Genomic DNA, 25506 nt, shown 5'->3' with positions numbered 1-25506 from the left:
CCCTACTGCAGTCCCACCTTATATATATATATATTACATTGGACTGGTTTTGGGGAAATTTGCTTTAGTTTTATGAATTTTTAGATTTTTTATCTTGTTTTTGCCTTAAGAAGTGTTGTTTCGTTGTTCTTACAATCGATGTGGCTGTCTTGTTGGATTATCGATGGTGGATCTTCTTTGACATCATTCTTTGTTGAGAATTGATTTGGAAAGGAATAACTTTCTTAATTGTATTATTTATATGTAGGGTACATATATATATATATATATATATATATATATCTCTTCTAGTTTACATATATATATATATATATAGATATATATGGAAAACAATCTCTTTTAATTTGCGAACTTACAAATTATATCAAACCTAAATGAGGAAAGGAAAAAAATTAAATAAAAATTAAAATGACATAAAATAGGAAGGGAATAAGCAAATCAAGAGTTTCCTAAGTTTTCTTAATCAATTCCTTCACAATATTGCTCAGATTTCCACACCCCCCCTCAAGTTGGGTTGTAGATTTTGTAAAGATCAAGATTGGTATTAAGCTTTGAGAAGGTGCTTAATGGAAGAGCTTTGTTGAAGACATCAACAACTTATTGGTATGTCGGGATGTAGCTTAGTTGTATAATTTTCATAGTAACCTTTTCAGGTATGAAGTGTCTATCAACTTCAATATGTTTGGTCCTGTCATGATACATAAGATTCTTGACAACATTGATAGCTGCTTTGCTGTCAAAATTTATGTATAGACCTATTGGAGGTACATCCTAGTTAGGGCGGTGTAATTTGCTCGAAGATCGTAAATTGATCGAAAATGAAATTGAATTTTAGCTTGGATTAAAATCGGATTGAACTATTCGAGTTCGAGCTACGAGCTACGAGCCAAATTAAAGTATCAAATTTATTTCGATTCGTCCTCCGCTCGGATTAGATCAGGATCAAATAAATTCTTATTTATATATTTAATAGCTAAAACTTTAGTTTTACATGCATAACACATTGCCACGTGGTTGGTGAGGGATTTTTTGCTTGAGTCGAGTGTAAGGGGTTCGCAATCCCTCTTTTCACCAAAAAGACATTTTTTGCTGGTAGGCTGGCCAGGCGGGCCAAGGCAGGTTCAAGCCGGACCGATCCGGCTCACGAGCTAAAAATGGCATTTGAGCCGGCTCAAATGCCATTTTTGGCTCGTGAGCCAGTTAGGTCCGGCTCTAACCAACTTTCGCCCGCTTACGAGCAAAAAATGCAATTTTTTGTGAAAAGAGGTAATTCAAACCCTTGCCTCTCTGCTCAAGCAAAACATCAGATTGATCCACACCATATCAGATTGAAATTTAGTATGATCGATCACGATCCAATTTCAATCCGGTTAAAAAAAAAAAATTCGATACGATTTCCAGCCGACCCTAAGTCGGCTGAAAATCGGATCATTCACACCTCTAATCCTAATTCCTCTAAAATTTTTGAATCCAGATCGCTTCACAGATTCTTAAGTTGAGTTCCCTATATTTTGATTCTGCATTGCTTCTAGATATAACAACTTACTTTTTCTCCATGTCACTAAATTTCCCCATTCATAGAAGCAGTAATTTATAGTGGACTTTCTGTCAGTGAGTTCTCCAACTCAACTAGCATCAGTATAGACTTCCATCTCTCTATTTCTGGTTTTCTCAAAAATTAATTCATAACTAGAATTCTATATCAAAATGCTTTTCATTTGGGCTATTCATGTGTTGGCTCACAATACTGACAAAATATGCATTATCTGGCCTTGTATGTGATAGATGGATGGGTTTTCCTACTAATTTTTTTTATCTTCCTGACTCGGTGCTCACTTGGGGACTGAATTGGCTACTGAACCAGTTCAATAAAGGAGCCTCAAAGGGGCTGGCTTGTTCTTTAGTTTGGGCTAGGGTTGCCGCCCAAGGGAAAGGTCTCCCCCTTTTATTTATTTCATTAGGGTTAGTTATTATTTGAGATTTCTGCGGGATAGTTGCCCACGTCCCATTGTCCCTTCTAGGGCTATATCCGACGATGAGAAGGTGTTCCGACTGTAACTTATCCCGAGATGGTGTTTATCTGTCCCTTTTATTGCTAGCTGCTGCCGTTTCCTTGTTCTACTGTTTCCATGCTGCTGCTGCCCACCTTCCCTCTCGTTTCTACCTGCTGACTGCTGTAACTCCCTACTGCAGTCCCACCTGCTGTACCACAAACCCCTTCTTGTTTCCTTGCTGCTGCTGCCTACTTCCCTCTCCCTTCTACCTTCTGGCTGCTGTAACTCTCTACTGCAGCCCTACCTGCTTACCACAAAACCTCTCCTATTTTCTTGTTGCTCATCTTTCCTCCCCCTTCTACATGCTGCCTGTCGTAACTCTCTACCACAGCCCACCTGCTATATCACAAGCCCTCTCCTATTTTCCTGCTGTGCTGCAACCTAGCGCTAACTTTCTATACTGCACTGCAATTTTTCCCAACCACCTCTACCAGTAGCAGTAACCCCCTTCCCCCTTCCTAGTCCCGCTGAAAGCTATCCTACACACCTCCAATCGGCCACCACCTGCCCCAACCCATCCTCACCACTATCCACTGATTATCCTATCCAGCCCCAACATGATATTTATATTTGCTGTGATTTCGTTTCTCTTTCAAGTTTTGAGTGTAACCCTGCTGTTTTTTTGAATAATAAAATTTGCTATCCAATTGGATTTTGGGTTAACTCCGGTATTGCTTCCTTTATCCACAGAGATGTTTTTTTTCTCCCCTCTTGGGATCCATTGGAGTATTAGCAGAGGATGTATTTGCTCCGTGATATAATGATTTTTCTTGGACCTTGCATCCTCCATATCAAGAAAATATCTTATGGTTCTTAGGTCTTTGATTTTAAATTCTATGGACAACATTTGTTTGATCTCGAGAATCTTTATTTCATCATCACTTGTAAGGATCATATCATCCATAAATACTATCAGTGCAACAATCTTACATTTCTGAGTGTGTTTTACAAAAAAAGTATGACCGACTTGACTTTAAGAATACCCACTAGATCTCATAGTTTTAGCAAAACTTTCAAATCACGCTCTTGGCGATTGCTTAGCCCATAGAGGGACTTTCTGAGTTTGCATACTAGGTGTTTGTTGGAGTTATTCTTAAGTCCTAGTGGTATCTCCATATACGCTTCATCTAGATCCCCATTCAGGAAGATATTTTTATTTCAATTTTATGTAGTCCTCATTCCTTGTTAATTGCTACTGAAAGGAGAACTCTGATGGTGTTAAGTTTGTCAACTGGTGTGAAGGTCTGTTGATTCTTGGTTGATCCCATAAGCTTGAGTGAGACCTTTTCCCACAAGTTTGGCATTTAATCTCTCAATACCCTATACACTTTGTATTTGATGTTGAACACCAATTAGCACCCAACTAACTTCTTATTCTGAGGCATTTTAGTAAGAATTCATGTAACATTAAACTCTAGTGTTGTTCGAATCTCTTTTTCAACTCCTTTTATCCATTATGGATTTTTAAGAGTTTCATGAATAAATTTAGGAATCTGCATATTATTAATGTTAGAAACAAAAGATTTGTAAGATGAGGATTACTTCCCATAAGCTGCATACTCTTGAATTGAATATCTAATGTAGCATTCCTTGTCACCAACATCGGAAGAGTACATGGATAGCTCATGATTACTAGATTTGTATTTACTCAAAATGTCAGGTGAATGCGGACACAGGTTTTGGTTCGAGGAACTCTGCCCTTGCAAGTTGTCTTCCACTTGCTCTATATTTTTCTTTCTCCTTATGCACACACAAAGTTCTTTGTTTTGAAATTTAGGCCGAGTTGATTGCGTTGGTTAATTCTCAACTAGAATAGGAGTGTTAGGTGGAGTAGGTGATGAGGCCGTGTAGATGTCATCAAGTGCATCCAAATATTGATATTCATTTGCATTCTACCCCTAAACATTATTTTTGGGGTAGTAGGATCGATTTTTAGAAAAAAAGTGACATCCATGGAGTTGTATTTTCTGGTAGCAGGAGAATGACACTTATATCCCTTTTTGGTGGTGCCATGCCCAAGAAAATATACTTGAGTGATCTTGGGTCATGTTTTGTGCGATTTTAGTAATGGATGTAAATATGAGATATTCACTCAAAGATTTTAAGTGGTATAGTAGACGAGAAAGCTCTTAAGCGAGGATATGAAATCGTCAAAACATTAATATGTGTTTTGAAGTTATGTGGTTGATCAGACAGTCGATTGATAAGTCATGTTGAAGTTAGAATTGCTTAGCCCAAAAATATTTTGAAACTTGATGAAACATCATGATTGAGCGGGATACCTTAGGGAGATGTGTGTTCTTTCTTCTAGCCGTCCCATTTGTTGTGCGATATTAATTAATGAACACACATGAATGATTTCATTTTTTGAATATAGGATCGAAGGATGGAACTAAAATATTATTTTGAATCATGTTATTGAAGGTTTGGAAGATTTGAATCAACTATAATTGTTAATAAATAAGATAAACCATCTAGCCTAACTTAGGGTTTTTATCTTTGAAGGTTTCGAAATATTACTATGGATGATGGAAAAATGGCGTGAGGGTTTATACTGGGTCATGGGATAACTATTTCTTGTATGTTTAATAAGTTCATAAATTTCACATTGATAAAAATTAGGATTTTTGTGGATAAACAAATGAGGACATAACTTTACAGTTTTACTAAAACTATGATGACCAGACAATAACGAGATAACATGACTTGTTTTTCGACAGTTATAAACTCAACAAACTCGCAAATTTGAGGTAAAAATGGAGTTGAGATAAATTGTGTGTTTAGAGAGATTTTGCTTGATCAGGTATAAGCCTTGATGCATGCCAACACTGGTTAGCACTTTCCTTGACTCTATCCAAATTTTACAAGAGTGTGCAATGAATCTAGTTGTACATTTCATATAATCAGTAAGCTTGCTGATTGAAATCAAATTACACTCTTAATTGTGGAACATATAAAACAGTGGAAAGATATGTTGAGTGAGCTTCACCTTTTCTTTTCCTGCAATTTTTGAGTGTGGTTCGTTATCAAGTCTGATCGATCTATATGTAGAAGCCCCTTAATAGTTGGCTAGAGTATTGATGTCTCCTGTCATATGATCATAAATTTCTGAATCTATGATCCAAGTTTTAAATATCTCATTACTATTAAGATGGGAGAAGGATGTATTAGTTTGGTGTATCTGATATTGGTGGGCTGTTCTAAATTATCTTTAAGGAGTTTTTTCAGTACTTAAAGTTGTTCCTTGGTGAATGGTTTAGGATTAACCTTTGGAGTAAAAATTTACTGTCTTCATTCTGTACTTGATCATAAACCATATGCTTATTTAGAGCTGTTGCCAGTTGCTGGAAGGAAGTTGACGGTTGCTGCTGTTGGAGGAGGTGAGGAACGTTTGCTTGTCAGGAAAGTTGAAGACAGCAGCTGCTCTGGTGGAAAACACTGGCTACTCTTGTGGAAGACAATGGATAACAATAGCATGCAAGGTACATCTGCAGGAGCCGGTAGGCAAGCTGATAGCTGTAAGGAGAACTCGACAGAGAGGGAGCTTGTGCCAGCTCCCGGGAGGGCCTGCAGGCTGGCTGATGGCTGCACCAGTGTTGAACAACTGTTGGAGGAAAGTCCAGCTGCTAGTTCCGGCTGCTGCAAAGGACTGTATGCTGGGAAGAGTTCCGGCTGCTGCAAAGGACTGCCTGCAGGGCTGGAGTTCCGGCTGCTGCAGGGAAATGCTAGAGTTCCGGCTGCTGCTGCTGTCACCGCTGCAGGAAACATAGTCAAGTGGCAGAACCCGAACAACATTCGAAATGGCTTTCTACGACCAGAATTCCATGCTGCTGCTGTTGCCGCTTCTGCTTGCTGTTGCTGTTTGGTAGCTATTGCTGCTTTCCGGCGGTTGCTGGAGATCTGCCGGAGAGAATTCTGTTACGGCTGTAGCAAGGAGTAATCCTGCTACCACTGCCGTTGCTTTGGAAGTGGGTAGAGTCTGGTATTATTGGATGGGGAGTATTCTGCTATGACTGCTGTTGCTACGGAACTCTTACGGCACCCCCTAACAAAAAAAACTTGCATCAAGCAGTAATACGGCGGCCTGCAGGGATCTGGCAATCTGCAAAGAAGTTTTTCTGGTTATAGGAAGGAGTTTTTTGGGCCAGAGCCTGCTGCAGGGAGGAGTTCCAATAGTGGGAGAAAAATCAGAAAGAAGATTACTGCTTCAGGAAGAATTCGGAAAGGAGGCAGGGAGAAAAGGGGCCTGCAGGGAGGAGTCCGGCTGTAGGAAGGGGTTTCGGTCAGGTAGGAGGAGCTCTAGCGGCTAGGGTAAGATTTTATTGCTTTGATATGATGTAGAAAACTGATTTGGAGAGGAATAATTCTCTCTTAATTGTATTGTTCACATGTAGGGTACATATATACGGGGAAAATAATCTCTCCTAATTGATAAACTTTTCAAATATATCTAACCTAAATTAACAAAGAAAATAATTCTGAAATAAAAAAATAAAATAACATAAAATAAGAAGAGAATAAATAAATCAAGAGTTTCATAAGCTGTCCCAATCAAATCTTCCACAATATCTTCTCAGATTTCGACATTATCTTTTCCCTTGGCGAGGGCCCCTTCCTACCTCTTTATCATCGCCGAAGCCGCTGTACTTGCAGTCCTGACCAGTTTTCTCATCAAAATCAGGTTGTAATCATTCTCCTCAATTCCTAACCAGCTCTAGATCCCTCCCTTACCAGCACACCATCTTTGGGAAACCATAGATTGGTGAGAGGAGACATGTTGGGTGTAAGCCCCACTTCATTTCTGTACTTATCCTCAAAATTTCCAAGAGATGTGCAACATTTCTCAGCTTACTTAGCACTATCTATCATTTATATATTCCAATTGTTTTTTCAGGGAGCCTACTTTTCTTTCAGCATCCTTTAATTATTGAATATTCCATCATAAAGAAACCTGGCAATCTATTGTTTTTAAAATCGATGCATATGCCCAAATTAAGCAAGTACGTGAATATTATGCATAGTTATCTCGATGCTGATCATTTTGTTTAATATAATGGCCTTGCTCAAAATATGTCAGTTTTATAGGTTGTTCGGAGGGAGATCATTTTAAATCTTCTTTTTTATGCTTTTAATTTCTTTTTGATATTCAAAATGAACTTTCTTTGTGAAAAGAATGAAGTTATATTCTATTTACTTGCTGAACTGGTACATGGATATTTATATTGTTCTTTTCACCAGCATTTCTTACTTGAAAATGTTGCAGTTGGACAGTTCATAACTATCTGAACATGAATTTGGGAGAAGCTGTTAGCAAGCCTACCACTTCTTCAAGAAATGCCAGTGACACACTCTCAGCAGAAGGACATATCTTTAAAGGATCCAGTTATGAAGAGAAAAACGTTACTTGCTTGTTCCATCAGATGAAAAATATAGAAATAGATCCTAAAGAGGATGGTGATAGGAAATTGAATAGTAAGCATTCCATTAATCAACCTTGTATTGCTGCTAGAAAAGAAATGAATGCTTCATCTGATGTTCCCAAAGCTTGGGATTTGGGTGATTGTGCTGCAGGAGAAACCAAACAACTAGATGGAAGTTGGGGCTCTTGGGATACAGCTCACAAGGTATCTCCATCGCTACAAAATTGGTGGCAATGGTTTGCAAGAGCTGGTAAGCCTGCTCCACATATCAGTTCTCAAGTTGAAAACCACGACTTGAATCTGCAGCATGAGTCATTCTCAGCGGATGATCCTGAATTTGATGAACTTCTTCCTCAAGATGTTGGTGGTGGTGTTGATGTTGATGATGATTTGCTAGATGATAGTGAAGATGATTTTAGTGATGGTTTTTACTCTGATGACAGTCAAAAGAGCCATGATACACGAAAGAAGAACAAGTGGTTGAGGCCATTTTTTGAATCTTTGGATAATCTGAGTTTGGAACAGATAAATGAACAAGCTAGACAATGGCACTGCCCAGCCTGTCAGGATGGTCCCGGAGCTATCAACTGGTACACTGGTCTGCAAGCTCTAATGGCGCATGCAAGGACGAAAGGAAGAATTAGGATGAGGCTTCATAGGGAACTCGCAGAAGTTTTGGAAGAGGAATTGCAAAGGAGGGGTACGTCAATCCTACCAGCTGGTGAAGCATTTGGAAAGTGGTGGGGTCTATGTGAGATGGCTGCTGATCATGAGATTGTTTGGCCTCCAATGGTGGTTGTAATGAACACAATACTAGAAAAGGATGAAAAAGATAAGGTAATCAGATTTAAGAAGTAAACTCATATTTTCTGGAAAGCTTTTGCATTTATTGCAGATTGTTTTGGGTTCATATTATTTTTTATTTTTGATTTGTTGTTCTAATGGATGGTAAGAATATAACTTATAAAGATTATTATGTTTGATATCATCAATTGGTTGGAAGTTGGAAAGATATAGATGCATGATATTTGCTATTGTCAATTTTCTGCTTATGAAAGAATATTTTAATATTCATTTATGCATGTTTTGGAAGGGAGAAAATAATTATTCCTCCTCAATTTTATAGAAGATGATTACAAGATTAATAAAGGTGGATGACTCCCACATTAGGAAAGTACTAATATTAGTCATAACTCTCCATAATACAAGAAGGAAGCTTGAATTATAACATACCAATAATGCTACTTTTTAAAAATAGAAAATACCAAATAATATAATATTAAATTAAGAACTTTCTAAAAATCCAACACCCTCTCAAGTTGGAACATAGATATCTATCATGCCCAACTTGTTTACAAAAAACTCAAAATTAGGTTTGAAAAAAAGATATTCATTATTTGTTGACCAATAGGGATAAATGTCATGCAAATGGTTTCACAATTAGGATCTGTTTAGGGCAGCTACGCCTTATTAATAAGTTGATGCGCAACAGCTGTAATAGGAAGTTGTTGCGGATAAGTTGTTTGTCCGTTTGTTTTTTGCAGTTTCAAAATAACTGTGTTGCAGCTATTTCAGACACATAGGCATTCTGATATGTTGACTTCATTTTTTGTGAGGTCTAAGATCTAGCCTTTAGACTTTCTTATTGACTATCCAAGAGGACTAGTAATGGAACCCACCTTACGTAGACTTCAAACCACTTATTGACTCATTTTTTTGTGAAAATTTCACATGAATTGTTTCAAGCACTCAACACTTAGTTGCAAGGGCTAAGGAATAACATGTGGAGGGCCTAAAGAAAATGATTTTTCACAGGACTTAAAGGTCCTAGGGAAACCCTTTGTGACTTGAACACTCAAGAACGCTGCAATTTACACATTCACACATATACACCATAATTCATGCACAATTCACTAACCGACATCAAGATTAAATTCAAACAAATGAAAAAACTCTCATGACGCGAATTATCAGTTAAATTGGTCCGATCGTCGACGAACTCGTCTGGATGACCCCAGATAATGAAACGGACCGCGCGAGCGTGTCTGAGACATCAATTTTAGCCGGGAAAGACACCCATAATGATATGGTTCCGTGCGCGAGCAAACGACACGAAAATTGATTCGTATAATTAATTAATTAAGGGAGGCAGTTTCATGCTCAGCTCGGGTTCAACTACACTAGATTGCGGATTAACACAATTTGTAATTTAAAATTCTCAAATTAACCGCTCAATCTTGTTTTAATTGGGTATAATCAGGCATTATGATATTCCAATTGAGCCGGCTGCATGAATGGAAACCATTTAATTCCCGCCCAACATCTATTTTGAGCTTTCATGCGTACAAAATCGGGACACCAAAGCCTTGGCCTCCTCTCTTCTTCCTGTTCGTCTCGCCTCCCCTGCTCTCGACAGATCCCACTCGCCTCTCCTCTCTGCACCGAAACCTCTGCTTCCTCTCTCGACAAACCCCCGCTCTCCACTCTGTATCGAGTCTCTCGCCTCCCTCTTCAGCTCTTCTTCTTGTTGCTCCCCCCTCTCTCAATCCTTCTTCACAGAGAAGCACCCGCTCACCCTCTCTCTCCCTGTTCGTTGTATGCGCTAGCCGAATCCTTCTGCCTGTCTCCTCCTCCCTGCACCGAAATCCTCCTCTCTTCCTCTTGACAAAAGCCCTCGTCTCACTCTCGTCCTCTCGACAGAAGCCCCCACCTTCCCTCCTTTTCTCCACCGAAGGCTCTCGGCTCCCCTTTTCCTCACTCAGTGCCCGAGGTCATCGTCTTCCCAAGTAAGATTCCTTCCTCGAGTTTTTCCTTGTTCAGAGGCCTTGATCTGCTTGAGTATGAATTTTTTTTTGAAAAGCCAAATTTCATTTCATTGCTAATTAAATGATGTTCTGAAACTTGTATGCCCATGGAGCTTAGTTGTTGGTAGCCTTTTTTTTGCTCTGCTATGAGGTTGGGTTGAGTTTGTTGGTGAAGAAAATATGATTTAAGTGATTGTTTTTTTGGTTTGCAAAAGAACACATTGCATGATAATCCCGGTTTTTGCAGTGTGCCTCTTATCCACTGTCTAACTTTTGCATCTACTATTAATTGTTAAACTTTTAGTTATTAATAGAATAAAAATCTTCAAAATACTAATAGTTTAAAGATTTGTTTGTGACAATTTTCTTATGAATTTGCTATTCACTTTCATTTAGCCATAATTTCTTGCCGTGTTTTAGTAGCCTATGTGACGATAAACTGCCTGTTACAATCAGACCTATTAGAATATAATAGCTACAAAATTTGATGTTCAATTTTTTCCAAAAAAAAAAAAAAAACCCATAGCAGCATTAAATAAATTGTTTCTCACAATACACTACATATGCCATTACAAAAAGCAATGACCTTCCCACTTGTACCCTACATTGTTAATTTGCTCGCATCTCACTTCTTATGCAGCTTTGAGATATTATATGAGTTTCCTTTTGAAGCTGAAAGTTGGTTTGAATGCTCTCAATCACACTCCCCTATACTAGCTTCATTACCATAAATTTGCATCATTGTCTATTTCACTTTAAAGCTGAGTCTTATTTCATTATGTGTGAGTTTGAAATACATAAAATCTACTTCCATTTAACATTATAAATTTATAAAATTTTGATTTCTTGAATAGTTAGAGTTTATCAGTCATTTTCATGAACATAAGTTTGTGATTTTTCGGTGGTTGTGTTTACCACTATTCTTGGCTAACTAATTGGACTTTTGAGGATTTACATACCTACTATCGATTCTTACATATTTACTTGTATAATTCTAAGCTCCAATTGGTATGCACATACCACTTTGCCTACATATGTAATGGTGTTATTTCTTTTGGGTGGTAAATATATAAGTATTACATATGTAAATGCTTAAGAATTGTCGGATGTGTATGAAAGTATCCTTTTTGGGCTAGTTTATGCACTGTCCGAAATGGCTTAAATGCAGATTTTTTTTTTGGCTTATGAATGCTAAGCCGGGGGGCTGATTTGGTTGCAGTCTAGGAGCCCTTTAAATACATTGTTTTGGGATGTTTGGTGGCTTATTTGATTGCAGTTTTGAGAGCTTTTAAATATGCTGTTTAGGAGCTCTAAAAGTGCTGTTTGGGAGCTTTTAAAAGTTCTGTTTGGGAGCTTTTAATTGTGTTGTTTGGGAGCTTTTAAATGTGCTGTTTGGGAGCTCTAAAAGTTCTGTTTGGGGATGATTAAATGCAAATTTTGAATCCTTTAAACACTGTTTTTGGGCTGTTTTAACACTGCCTTGCGGAATGATTTAATGCAAAAATTTGAACACTTTAAACACTGTTTTTGGGCTGTTTTAACACTGCTTTGGGGAATGATTAAATGTTGATTTTGGAGTCTTTAAACCATTTTTGGGCTGTTTTAACACTTTTTGGGGTTTTGATAAATGCTGATTTTGGAGCCTTTAAACACTGTTTTTTTTGGGCTGATTACACACTTTTTTTTTGAGGTCTTTACCTATGGTTTGGAGCGGTTTTGGGTGGCTTTTGTCCAATTTTTGGAGCTCCGGTTTTAGGAGGTTTTGTTTATGGTTTAGAGTTGGTTTTAGGGAGCCCTTTGCCTATTATTTTAGGTTTTACTTGATTGCTATTTAAACCTCTTTTGAGCTGACCCAGTTGTTGTTCTACTGCTTTGCTTAGTCCATTTTGGGAGTTGAGTCGGTCTCCTCTCATTTCTCTTTGATTCATTTCTTTTTTCTTGCTTGATGACTTAGGTTATGCGCTTCTATTCTAATATAAGTGCATATAGGGTAGCGATATATGGGTCATCAAACAAAGCTATAGGTTGGACGACTCGGGGTTTAAGCGTCGTGATGACAAAGACATCCGGTGATAAAAGAGAATAATATTGCTTCACCTGATATTAGGACCTGGTGGAGGTTTGAAATTTGACTCGAGGACTTGGTGAGTGCGGGATGACAATATTATTTACCGACACTAGACTAGTAATGATCCCCCGACTTTCCTAGGCTGCCGATAGTTTGATAGTGTGATTGACTTGTGGACAATCAGATTTACAAAATATGCAAATATAATGACAATACAAAGTTAACAACAAAACAAAATACATTTTTTTATGAAACCAATACTTTTGACTGTTGAACAAAAACTTATTTATATGCATGACAAATCACAAATTTTGAATGATACAATTTAAGTGTTCTTTTGTCAGTTATTTGTATCGTGTCATGAATTGCTCTCCTTTGATTGTCTTGTTGGAAATTTCTAACTAAATATTGGGTTTTATACGCGTGGATGACTGATGGTTGCCTATGGAGTCTTTCTGGAATGATAAATCTGAGCCCACCCTGGCCTGAATTTTTACAGTCCTCTTCGAGCTTTCATGTGCCGCTTGTTCTTTTACATATGTATGCTCATGTTTGACGTGCTTATTAAATCCTTAGCTATATCTGCTTACTTTCACATGTAGTACTAAAGCTTTTGCAGCGGCAGGAATCCTAGGTGCGTACTTGCATGTTATTTTCTTTACTGCACCTTTTTCTATTTTATTGTAATTTTACTGCACTTATAATTATACATTTACTTACAAAACTTGCAAGACCTCGAGGGTATAAAACGTTAGTTTGGTTTAGTAGGCACACAACAACAGCTCGTCGACCTAACAATATTGCATGCTCACATGTAAAACCCCAAACCCTAAACCAAGAACTCAAAACCGCCACGACAAAGAGTTTGGAGCAAGCTTCATGGGCAGTACGACGACGATACACATTGACTGCGAGCAAGATGAAACACTAAACGGATTTACACCACTTAAACTATTCCTTAGTTTTAAACAATAATTCATAGGATTTCGAGGTAGCTTGTCTAGTGCGATCTAAATCTTAACGCTTTCTTTAGGCTCCTGTGTAACTGTGTTGCACAGTATAAGTCCCAACTCACCTTAAGTTTTGAAGTTGTCGTTCCGTACGACGTAAACCCTCCTAGCTCCGCAAGTATGTTTTTTGGGAGAGGTTTGGTCAGAGAGAGTACCGACTCGTGTGCTGTCCTCCCCTTGATGGTACCCAAAAAGGACTGATCATGGAGAATATGCATTGATAGTTGGGCCATCAACAAGATAAATATCAAATATAAGTTCCCCATACCTTTCCTGGACAACCTCTTGGATTGGCTGCATGGAGCCATTGTCTATTCCATGTTGAACTTATGCAGCGGGTATCACCATATCCGGATGAGATTAGGGGATGAGAGGAAGACAGCTTTCAAGACTCAGGCTGGATTATACAATTGGATAGTTATGCCTTTCATATTGTCTAATGTGTCTAAACACGTGCAACATATATTGTCAATGAATGTTTTCAATGATTGAATCACTAACGCCTGTTAATGTGCATCAGCTGATGACAAGGTGGTTGCATGATAGATCTTATCTTTTGAATGGCATCAATTTATTTTGATCATACTTTTGTATTTGTTCACAGTTCAAAGTTGATTAAGAAAACTTGCTTATTATATATTTTTTTTATCTCATGCATTTTAGCTTCGCCACAATTGATTTAAGTAGATCTTTTATTCGACATAAATTACAGTGGAAAGGCATGGGTAATCAAGAGCTTCTTGAATATTTTAGTACTTATGATGCCGTAAAAGCTCGTCATTCCTATGGTCCTAATGGGCACCGTGGCATGAGTGTTCTAATATTTGAAGCCTCTGCAATGGGCTATTTAGAAGCTGAACGTTTGCACAAGCAATTTAGAGGCGAGGGAAGAGATCGAGATGCTTGGGAAAGGCATCCGACACTGTTCTATCCAGGGGGTAAGCGTCAGCTATATGGTTCCTTGGCATCCAAAGAGGATTTGGTCATCTTCAACCAGCATTCCCATGGTATGCTTGGTTTGTGGGCAGTAGATTTTTTTTTTTGTTAAGTTTCATTGAAATTTGAAATAATTAAAGGGAAGATTTGCATACATACCACTCAATTCCTATGTATTTACATATTAACACCTAAACTTAAATTTTTACATACATTATACCTTACCTATGCATGAAATTTCATAAGTTAAAATGGTGGCATTTTTTATGTTATATGAGATATTTGGGTGGTATAAATGTCAAAGAACCATAGATTAGGTGTTAGATATGCAATTTCATTGGAATTGAATAGTATGTAATTGCCCCTAATTAAAAATGTCTTTCTGTTTGCATTCATTAGTTTAAACTCATTCTGAATGAATGCTGGGAATGTTTTTTTGGGAAAGTTGAATCGGTTAAAATAGCATCGCTTTGAGCTTCTCATTTCCTGCGGCAGTAGGGACTGAATGCAAAAGGTAGCTTTACTCTTTTGTATTCTAAACAAATATTTTCAATCGGTTCACTTCCTTTTTATGGGACTTTTTTTTTATATTTTCATAAAGAGCAATTAATTCTTACAGAGTATCCTTCGTTTGCACTTTGTTGGTATTTAGCCAATGAGAAAGTGAAATGATGGTGTCTACTTGAATGTTTTTCTTGCCCCCTTTTGTGGGTCCACCTTTCTTGGAAAGGGCATTATTTGGTTTCTTTGTTCAATTCAATGTGTTGGCAAAAAATGTGCTTTAGTATTAGTTTTTTTACATTGGAAGCTTTGTTAGATGCAATAGTTTGTAAAATCCTTGGGAACCTAATTTTAGAACAGATATTCATCAACAAGAGGAGGCTTTCAATTCCATCTCTCTCAGTCTTATTTATTTATTAAAAATCTAGAGAAGTATCTCAAAAACGTCAACAAAACAAACTTAAGCCAGTTTATACTCCAAAGCAGTAACCTTATTATATGTGTTCAATTTAGTCTCATTCTCACATTTTCTAATTCAGATTCTCAATTATGCAAAAAATGAACCTAAATTTTTTTTGCATAGTCTAGGGTCTAAAATGAGATCAATTTTGTATCATAATTTTTGCACGAGGATCATTGGATTATTTTTTTAAAATCACTGAACTAAATTATGGAAATGTAATATTCTGAGACTAGATTGTCCACATACGAGTAGTCTGGATAATATTGTGCGACATTTATAGAAAATGGACGGTAATCATCAGGTTTGGGCTGTCTTGGATCTTTGCAACTTGGACAGGACTCCGTTTTCAATGTGTTAGGGGCCCTAATCGAATTTATCTTGGCCGTGTATTGAACACCACTATGGCTTCTTCTTCCCCTCACCTATACTATACTAGGGGAATGCATCCAAAAAATTTCTGGATATCCTGAAAACGAGCTCACCAAAAAAACTTCCAACTCTTCGATGGCATGGGTAATTATAAGAAACACCTATTAATTTATAGACGAACTAATTGCAAAACTACCCCAATAAGAAGGCGAAAAGGAGAATTAAAATCTATTTCAAAATACAAAGGACTAATGCTCCCAAAACCATGTCAAGGCAACTCTCATAAAATATAGTAGACAACCATGTAATTGATTTAGTTTGATCATATTTTTTTTGTATTGATTTTGAAACCTATGCAGGGAAAGGATGCCTCAAGTTTGACGTGAGATCTTACCAAGAAATGGTCTTGGGGCCAATGAAGCAGATGAGTGAAAATAACCAGAAGCTGATTTGGCTTAAGAACAAAATTGTGAAACAAGAGCAGCGCTCAAAGGTTCTTAAGGAGACATTTGAGGTGGTGAGCCAGAAATTGCGTGATACATTCGATGAAAATAGGATTGTGAGGCACAAAATGAAGATTCAACATGAAGAAAATAAAGAAGAGGTAAACCTTGTATTCTTCAGTTTTTTTTTTGTTTAATAAAATGATTTTGTGAGCAGACACGGGAGGAAAATCAAGGAAAGATGAGATTTTTTTACATTATTATTCAGACTCAACAACTGATCTAACATTTTGCGGAATGAGAAACTATAGAACAATTCTATGTTTTGATTTTCATTTTTTTTAAAAAAAAGGTAGCTTTTTTATTTAATTGAAGACTCATTCAGTGTCGGTCAACTTTTCGATTTGATTTCATTTGAAAATTTAATTTAAATATAAAGTTTATAGTTTGAGTTTTAAAAATAGTATGTTTTAATTTGTTGAAAAATGAGACCAAACAGATCTCATTCGTCCAATAGTTTGCATAATCGTGTCCGATACTGCGAATACTACACCCTTCCGAAAGATAAATGTAGAATTCGGCGATAGACTCAATCCTGCAAACTAAGAGATTTGTTACATCCGTTTGGTCTGTGAACCTTTTATGTATGACCGACAAGTTCTCCTATCTAATACAAAGATTAAATAGAGTTTATTTTACTTGGGTTCCAAGTTCCCTATATAGACAAGCCCCTATAGTTAATTACATCTCAAATGACTGGGGTCACTTGAGAAAACTCTCGATAATGATCAAAAGTATTAGTCTTTAAGATTCCAAAGTTTAGGTTTTCATGGTAGAACGTGGAAAAGCAAGTGAGAGTGGCTCAATATAGAACACTTATTTTCAAGAATCCTAAGGAAGGAGAAAGTAGGGGATGTCACTGATCCGAGGTAAATCTCGATGACTTCCCAGACTATCCTACGGTGTGACTACATTTTTGGAGACGACGTTAATTAAGTGTTTGATCCTGCCAGTTTTATTATTTGAGACTTAAACTTGCATAATGTCTGATTATGCAAATAGCCCACATAGATATGAGGGTTTATGTCGTACCGTACGACAACCTCAGAACCTAAGTCGAGTTAGGATTTACGCTGCACAACATGGCTGTACAGAGGCCTAAAAAGAGAGTGTGAGGATTTACGTCACGCTAGGCGAGCTACCTCGAAGCCCTATGGGTTGTCATTATACTTGGTAGGGATAATGCTGAAGAAGATCCTCTTGCTGCTCGGTCTGAATTCCTCGCCGTGCTGCCCACAAAGTTGGCTCTAAGCTCCTGTCGTCGCGACGACTCCAGGGTTTAAGTGTTTGGGATTGGTGATTTGTGCTTCTAAATTTTGGTGTCAATGTTCGGTTTTGCAAGCAGAATGATCAAATCGCGGGTAAATAAAATGTACTTTGAAAAGTAAAATACAGTAAAGTAAAATGTTGTGAATAAACTGTAAAAGCGTACCTGAGCATCTACTACTGTTGCGTGATTAATATTGCAAGCGTAGCATGACTTACACCAGATTTAAATAAACTCGCAAGAAAAGTAAACAAGGCGAGAAAACCTAGCGTGAAAGTCAGAAGAAAGAGTTGTAAAAATCACGAGCAAAAGAAACCCTTAGCCACATATGAAAGATCAGGACTAGGTATAAGACATTAGTAAAAGTGGGGGCTCAGAGCTGGGCTGTGTGTTTCCCGACCTTGAGTAAGAGTTGCTAACTCGACAATCTACAGGAGATAGTTCTTAACCTCAATCCAAATAACTAACCATGAACTTTTATAAATTTTCATAGAAAGATTTTCATGCAAAAGTTGTTGTTCAAGTTCTTTTTATGTAGAGTTCTTTTTAACATGCAAAAAAAAAATTTATTTTTATTTTTGTAAATATTTTTGTAAAATTGTATAGTCCATAGGTTAGTCACTCTAATCGTGCTAGAACTACTGACAACCTAAGAGTGTCGGGGACAACGATCCCACTAAGAATCGACGAATAGTATCATGGATCCTTCCCTCTTTTTGAAGATCCTTGAGGTAGGAGATACTATTTTAATAATCTCACTTTGTATCCCTCGTTTAAGCACATATAAGCAATGTCATCATCGCCCTCGCCACCTAGACCCTAGACTTATCCTAGTCCGATGATCCATATGCGGCGTTAAGAAATTTCCCCAATCTTCAGGAGGATTTGAGTGCAATATTCAAGCTCAAATCCCGATGCACTGGGTTTTACTATAGGTCAAGTCATGACGAGAATTCCACTATTGATTTAATTAAGGAAGCATGGGTCACGTCTCGTTGCATCGTGTCTAGTGTTTTAGTCAGTTTGTGAGTTAGGGTCAAATGTCTAGTTTCACTGGGCATTCGAGGATTAGTTGAATGGACTCTTACCTAAGGTATGCTTCTAAAACCTTAGAAGGTTACACTACAGAGATTAGGTAAATGGGCTCTCACCTAAGGTGTGCTCCTAAAGTCTAGGAAACCTACACTGAGAGTTAGGTGGATGGGTTCTCACCTAGGGTGTGCTCTTAAAGTCTAGGAAGCCTACACTGAGGTCTAAGTGGATGGACTCGCACCTAGGGTGTGTACTTAAGCTCTGAGAAGCTTACACTGAGAACTAGGTGGATGGGCTCTCACCTAGGGAGTGCACCTAAAGTCTAGGAGGTCTACACTGAGGGACTAGGTGGATAGACTCTCACCTAGGGTGTGCTCCTAAAACTCTAAGAAACCTACACTTTAACTTATGCTTAAGGTGATTTAAGGTTTTCAATATCTTCTAATTAATTAAATCATTAATCCCCATCTTTATGACTTAACCATTTAAAAATAAATAAAACTAAAGGAGGCCGACCCAGTTCCAAAACTAGCAAAGCCGAAAATGGGGAAAAACAATAAGTAAATTGGCCTAAAAGCGTTGAAATGATGATCAAATGAAACCCAAAACAGTAGATAAAATTCTCCAAATCCGGCCCCCAAACATATTTTTTCCAATTTATAAAATAAGTTTCAGCATAGGAACAAAATCGGGATCATCAAAGGGGCTAAAAGGGGCAAAAACAGAAAAAATTCCAGCCAAGACATGATATCAAAAGGAGCCAAACTGAGCCCAACCTTTATGAAAAAAAAAACATGACCCGAAAGATCCATTTATAATTTGATTCAAAGAAGCCCAAAGTGAGCCCAACACATGGGTAAACCGAGCCCAACAAATGATCAAAACAAATGCCAACATCTCTTGCAAGGATCCATCTCAAAAAGAGTTAAAGCCAAACCCAACAAGTGAGCTAAATGAAATGTCATTTTCAGCTATTATGAAGCCAAGACCGAGCCTTCCAAAAATGTGCTAAAACATAGAAAATATTCCAGCATAACTCAGCATAACCAAAACTGAAACCAAGGCAGCGGCAAAACAGAGAAAATTTCCAACATTTGTTCTAAGCATGAATAACAATAATAAAGGCTTTGATCATTTCTCCTAACATGAATTCGAAAAAAGGGGCAGCAAGAGAAACATGGAATGAACCCCCAAACACATTTTTTCATTTCATAAAACAACTTCCAGCAAGTATTCTAGCAAGGGGCAGCAAGGGGAAATAAAACATAAGCTCAAATGTATCTTTCAACACATGCGAATCATTTCCAACAAATATTCTGATGAGGGGCAGCAAGAGGAAATAAAACATAAGCCCCAAATGTATCTTTCAGCACATACAAATCATTTCCAGCAAATATTCTGATGAGGGGCAGCAAGAGGAAATAAAACATAAGCCCCAAATGTATCTTTCAGCACATACAAATCATTTCCAGAAAATATTCTAATGAGGGGTAGCAAGAGAGACAAAACATAAACCCCAAATATGCTTTTCCAAATGTATTTCTAAAAGAGTAAAATGCATTTCAAGACCACCCTAGTCATGCTTTCAAGTGCTTCAAGTAACAAAAAGTAGAGGTGACCCATATATATATGTGCTTCATTTCCTACTAACCTAAGCAAACATTCATGCTTAAACCTCAAAATAAACTTTCATACTTCATGCCATCCGAAGTAATACAAAACAGAGGAGAGGAGAAGAATACCTCTTTCTTTATGCAGATTTAAAACAAAGAAAAGTAAAGCGGCTCCAACAAAATGCCTCCCAAAGAAGTTCTCTTCCTAAAAGCTTAAGGGAATAACCACCAGCGAATGCTCCACACTAAGGCTAGGGCTTCGGTGCAGAGAGGTGCACTCGAGCGGAAGAAGCCGAACAGGAAACCTCGGTCGAACGCGAGAGGAGGAGGCGAGCGAGAGGGATTTCTTCGTCACAGGGAGGAGGCAAGCAGAGAGCGGGAGGCGAGGGTTTTGCGGCTTCTTCGATGCGGGAGACGATCGAATCGGGCAGAGAGCGAGGGATCAAAATCGAGAAGGGAGCGAGTGCGGGATCAGGAAGGGAGCGAGTGAGGGAGATCGGGATCCAGCAGAGAGCGAGTGCAGGATCGAGAAGGGGGCGTGCGGGAGATGATCGAATCGGGAATCTTTTTTTTTTGCAAGAGCGTTCAGCGGGAGAAAGAAATAGGCCGCAAGATCAATAGCCGTTACCCGAGAGCTTCGGCGGGGAATTCAATAATTTCCTTTGTTGTATGCGGCTTAAACGGAAAGTAATAACACAAAAATTATTTTCAATTAATATCAGGTTTAAATAATTCGTCTGAATTTTGAAATTTAAAATTCAAAAATCTGTGAGCTGGTGCCTAGCCCGAATCGAGCCCGAGTCGAACTTGGGTTGAGCCCGGACCCGCGTCCCACCAAAAGAATGCGCATCGATTTTCGTGCCAATTTTCTCGTGCCGGAAATATAACAATATGAGTGTCTTTTTTTACTAAAATTGGAGTTCCGGGCACGTCGGCGTGGTTTGTTTCGCCATCCAGGGTCATCCAGACGAGTTTGCTGACAGCGAGTCGATTTAAATCAAAACAAACCTTGTGTGGTGTAGCGAGTGCGTGAACCGCGACGTTCGCGAGTGTTTGAGTCATGGAGGGTTCACCTATGGCCGTTTAATCCTATGGAAACTCATTTTCGGGCCCTCTATATGTTAGTCCTTAGCCCTTGCAACTAAAAGTTGAGTGATTGGGACTACTCATGTGAGTTCTTCACAAAAATGAGTCAAGAAGTGGTTCGAAGTTCTATGAGAGGTGGGCTCCATTACTAGTCCGTTAGGATGGTCAACAAGGGACTCCTAAGGCTATATTTGGGGTTCATGGAGTAGGAAACTAAGACCTCAGTAAAAATGAGGTCAACATTCAGTTTGTTTGGTAGGGACAGCTCAAGATTTTGTTTCAACCTATTATTATTCTAGTGATTTTTGGAAAGAGCAAAAGGGGAACAGTACATTTGTACGGGTTTTTTAAATTTGTCACACCATTATGTATCAACAAACTGGAGAAAGCATTGTATTGTAGTAGTGGTCACATTTAGCAAAAATGTAGCATGTATGCATACCATAAGAGAAAATAATATTAAGGAAAATTTGGTCAATTATTCATTAGAACTTGATTTCCTTCAGAGTATACTTCATTTCTATTTTTGAACTTCTATGTATATTTTCATGCTCAATAGCCCGTGGATTGTACTTTGAACTTCATTAATATTTCACTTCTATGCTTCTTCTTTCTACTATTTTAGATGGATTATCAAGGGAAATTTGTCAAGGAACAAATGGACAAAATAAATAAAATCAAAGAAGATAAGGAAATGGCATTTGAGAATTTGTTACAGGAGCGAGCGAAGGCTAACCAATTTGATGTCAACTTTGGAACCATTGTGGACTGCAAGCAGAGGTAATCCCAAATTTATCATTTGATACCAGTGTGATGGCATGAATGCAATTTTGTTTTATAGTAAATGCAAATTAATTGGATAGCTTGACCTGAATTGGATTGCTTTTTCAAGCACCATGTTTAGGTGGGACTCCAAAAAATTTAAGCCAATTACTACAGTAAATACTTGACGAGTCACCACAACTGATGTTCTCCTTCAACTGTTGTATTTACTTATTTTACACTCAAATGGACAAAAAAAAAGTGAGTAAAGAATTATCATCATTCATGTCCTGATTTTTGTTGTTATTTCACAGTGCATACTGTTAATGTTTAATGAATGCCCTCAACCACCTTCAATTCCATTTGTAATTACCTTACAGTAAGGATAGACATCGGCTGCCAATATTTCATTCACTATGAATAGACTCTAATTTTATTCTTTTCATTTTGTAATTCAAATTCTGCCATGAAACAATTCTGGGAACAAACTAATCATGTACTACTGTTGCCTGGAGAACAAGCATTCTCTGGACAATCTAATTTTCCTTCTAGTTCTTCATAGAGTCCCAGTTTTTCTTGTTATTATCTTGTTCAAACAATGGCCACATCATATCAGTTTTCTGTACTGCACATATATTTTCTCCTCCTAGTAGTAGAATCATCACTATAAGTCTATGTCTACAAAAATGAATGGTGATAATTCCAGTAGGCTAGTTGGCATTCTGTACTCCTTTCTCTATTGTGTGTGGTGGATTTAATTAGGGGCATTTACTTACATAACCCACAATTCTTATTTATTTACATACTTACACCTAAACTTTCATATTTACACTTGTGGCACTGAAATATTTAATATCACATGAAAAATAGCTCTATTACAACTTTTTGAAAGTCAAATACACTGTTTCATGCATAAGCTTAAAGAACTAAAATGCTATGTGTGCAGATATGGAAGTTTAGGTGTGAGATATGCAAGTACATAAGAATCGTGTGCTATGTATGTAAGCTTTTTCATTTATTTCTTGCACCTTCAAGGAGAATCACCATGCTGTGCTTCAATGCTCCTCGTTGTGTGGGATCAAGTTTTGAGGAGAATCATTGTGATGAATTTTCGCCTGTTTAATTTTAATGTTCTGATTTTTGCTTGTAAGATCAAGGCAGTTCACTATCTTTATATCATATAAACCTGTCAAATGCATAATTTCGAGGTCTTTAAGGCAGCATGATCTTCCATTGGATGCATAACCATTTGCTAAATTGGATGGTTCTAATTTCTTGAGAAGATCATTGTATTTCCTGTTTTGTGAAGTCTTACAAATGGTCTAAAATTAAGGAGATGGGTCATTGATGATATTTAGAGTTTATTTGATGGCTTTCATTGATGAGATTTATGAGTAAAATTATAATTTTAAACAGTTTTATGTGTCATCTATTAATTCTCATTTTTCTGTCAAATGATTTATGAATGATTAAAGCACTGTGAAAATTATTGTAGTTTGATACATGTGTATCGTTCTCTTTCAAATGACATGAAATTGTGGGATTGAGTTTGAAGATTGTATAAAATGGTAGGAGCAAAAAATTATGTGGTCTTGTCCTATTGATTAGATCAGACGTTTTTCCTATTCAACCATATAGTTCCTCAAACTATATGATTTTGTTTGGGATAAGTTAGCTTACCATCTGTTTTAATAATTGGATGCTTAAAAGATATAAAGAAAAAGAATTTACATGTGTGGTTAAAAATGGATTAAAAAAAAATCTATTTTCCTTTGAAATTGCTTGACCTAACTTTGTTGTCTGAGGGTAACTCTGGAAAGGGCAAATTGTTAAACTAGTGACTTTTTAGTTAAATTTGTTGTTTTCTAGAAAATTAAAGCATATGGTCAAGAGAGGATATTGGGGCATTTAAATATATACCCACCCAATTCTTATGCTTATATGTATGTATGTATATATATATATATATATATATATCTGTGTGTGTGTGTGTGTGTGTTTGTGATATATATATAAGCATAGATATATAGATACACACTATATATTGTTAAGCATAGATATTTATATAGATACACACACACTATATATATATATATATCTAATACTATGGACGGTGGATTTTGACCATCGTACTGAACACACACACACACACACACAATGGACGGTGGATTTTGACCATCGCACTGAACACACACACACACACACACAATGGACGGTGGATTTTGACCATCGCACTGAACACACACACACACACACACACACACACACATATATATATATATCTAATACTATGGACGGTGGATTTTGACCATCGTACTGAACCTCTTACCATTCATGTTTGGCTGCGCTTCCTAGGTTTGAAGATCCACCTTTTTGATCAAGAGCTTCTCTTCACTTTAGCGATGGTATACGGTAAACCCCTCAAAACTGACACGTCTACAGTGAATCTAACTCGGTCTTCAGAAGTCAAAATTTTGATAGAAAGAGATATTACTTTACCTTTTCAGGGAGAAATATGGATTGACACACAACATTAGAGATTTTGGCAGCAAGCAGAACTTGAATAGATACCACTTTATTATACCCACTGCCGTATGTTTGGACATTCTCTTTCTCAATGTTATCAGTTGCATCTGAATTTAAAACCTTCATGTAAAAACACTTTTGGATCTGCCCCACCTCATACCCTGTCTCCCCTCCGCTCCCGAGTGCATTCCACAGACTATTGAAACACCGGTTGACACGATGCCACCTTCCCCTCCCACTACCGAAGACAATAATATCTCTGTTCTTTCGACTGATATATTGGTAGATGGTTTACTTGGGTCCGATAATCAGGATAGTATTGAAGCTCCACAACCCCAAGATGCATCAGGTGTTGAAGAGATATGCTTACCATCTCTTCAGAATCATAATGTTGTTACTGCTAATCAGGAGCTGGGGGCTCATTATCTCCCACATGCCCAACAATCTGCAGACCACACTGATCAGATGAGCTAGTCCTCGGATGAGGAATGACAGGTATACACATCTAGAAAGAAAAAGAAGAATGGAGGCACACCCCAGCTTAAGAACTTAATGGATGCTAGTCTAGTAACTTCGAGTAATGAAACGACACTCAGCAATTTGTTAGTTGTCTCTGCTTCTAGAACCAGAGACTGAGGCAAGACCAAGCTGGCTCATGCCTAACAATTTATTTCCTGCAAGTTTTGTTTTTTTGTGTTTTATCTATGTTTCATCCTTTTAGGATGATAGTGTATGATGTATCGTATGAGTATGACACCTTTTTTTGGGTCCTCTTATACAACCTCTATATATCTAACACTATAGGTTTGTTTGGGATAACTTTCTACCTGGTTTGCATTTCAGATCGCCATCATAGTTATGTTTGGAGAATTGTTTTTTTTTTTTGCTTTTTAGAACATTTTGTAGTGGGAAGCCATTTTTTTCAACTTGATTTGTTATAGTGTTGTGGCTGCAAGAAAACTGTTGTTTGATTTTTTTCTTGGGAAAAAATATATATTTATAAATCATGCCGCTGCTTTTTTAAAAAGTTGCTTTCTCTACAACTTTTCCAATCACATTTTTTAAAAAGTGACAACCACCCCAAGCAGACCC

General features: G+C 37.5%; 1 protein-coding gene across 3 annotated transcripts in view; it reads left to right on the top strand.

Annotated features, from left to right (window-relative positions):
- The window catches only part of LOC110030635 (protein SUPPRESSOR OF GENE SILENCING 3 homolog), a 54824-nt gene that overhangs the window by 15869 nt on the left and 13449 nt on the right, over nt 1-25506 (top strand). For 2 of the 3 annotated variants that reach the window (XM_020733444.1, XM_020733443.1), the window contains 4 exons: nt 7318-8311; nt 14069-14363; nt 15985-16229; nt 21752-21906. In XM_020733444.1, the coding sequence (XP_020589103.1) occupies nt 7343-8311; nt 14069-14363; nt 15985-16229; nt 21752-21906 (1664 nt within the window). In that variant the 5' untranslated portion in view covers nt 7318-7342. Of the gene's footprint in view, nt 1-6346; nt 6366-7317; nt 8312-14068; nt 14364-15984; nt 16230-21751; nt 21907-25506 lie in introns of those variants that run through there. The other variant, XM_020733445.1, reaches the window with a different exon arrangement.

Source organism: Phalaenopsis equestris, unplaced genomic scaffold, assembly GCF_001263595.1.
Source record: "Phalaenopsis equestris unplaced genomic scaffold, ASM126359v1 Scaffold000745, whole genome shotgun sequence".
Classification (NCBI taxonomy): Eukaryota; Viridiplantae; Streptophyta; class Magnoliopsida; order Asparagales; family Orchidaceae; genus Phalaenopsis; species Phalaenopsis equestris.
This window is presented reverse-complemented; position numbering and strand designations above follow the sequence as displayed.